The following is a 569-nucleotide window of genomic DNA, read 5'->3' as shown; positions in this document are numbered from 1 at the left end:
ACAAAACATCACCAACTTCTCCGCTTCTTCTCTGCCTCTCTTGATTTCGTCCATGTATGGTGCGCTTTTCTACTTCTCTACGCACGCGAAAACAACGCCATACTTCTGTCTTTGCCTTATCTCCCTTTTAGTGTTGCGCTTCCTTCGCTGAAACCTCCTCCCCCTCGCTCCCCGCTCTCTCTTCTTCCCTTGTCGATCTCCGTCGTAGCTCCGAATCAAGTTACGCACACGGGCACTTACGCTTCTCCTCGTTCTTTATTCAATCCTCCTTTCCCCGGCTCTCGTTTTATTCCTCCCTTTTCCCCGCTATCGCCATCATGCGGACCGGCACCAACGCGAACTGCGAGCCCTTGACGGAGATCAGCTCCCTCCGCACCTCTCGCCGCCCATCCTCGCTGCATCGCCGCAAGTCGAAGATCGGTGGCCGCACGGTTCTCTACATCCCCTGCCGGGAGCGCGTGCTCATCGCCCTCGCCGCGACGATGCAGGTGATCACCTTCGTGCTGCTCATCGCCGCCGCCGCCACGGATGTCTTCATGGTCGACGGCACCAGGGCCATCAGGATCGGC

At 58.0% G+C, this 569-nt stretch overlaps 1 protein-coding gene across 1 annotated transcript; it reads left to right on the top strand.

The window, feature by feature from the left end:
- Positions 1-317: 317 nt before the first annotated feature.
- On the top strand, positions 318-569 carry LDBPK_140490 (hypothetical protein, unknown function; the record flags this gene model as incomplete). Its single annotated transcript, XM_003859372.1, has 1 exon — positions 318-569. A coding segment is annotated over one exon (252 nt), but the record flags the coding sequence as incomplete, so codon positions are not given.

Source organism: Leishmania donovani, chromosome 14, assembly GCF_000227135.1.
Source record: "Leishmania donovani BPK282A1 complete genome, chromosome 14".
Taxonomy (NCBI): domain Eukaryota; phylum Euglenozoa; class Kinetoplastea; order Trypanosomatida; family Trypanosomatidae; genus Leishmania; species Leishmania donovani.
This window is presented reverse-complemented; position numbering and strand designations above follow the sequence as displayed.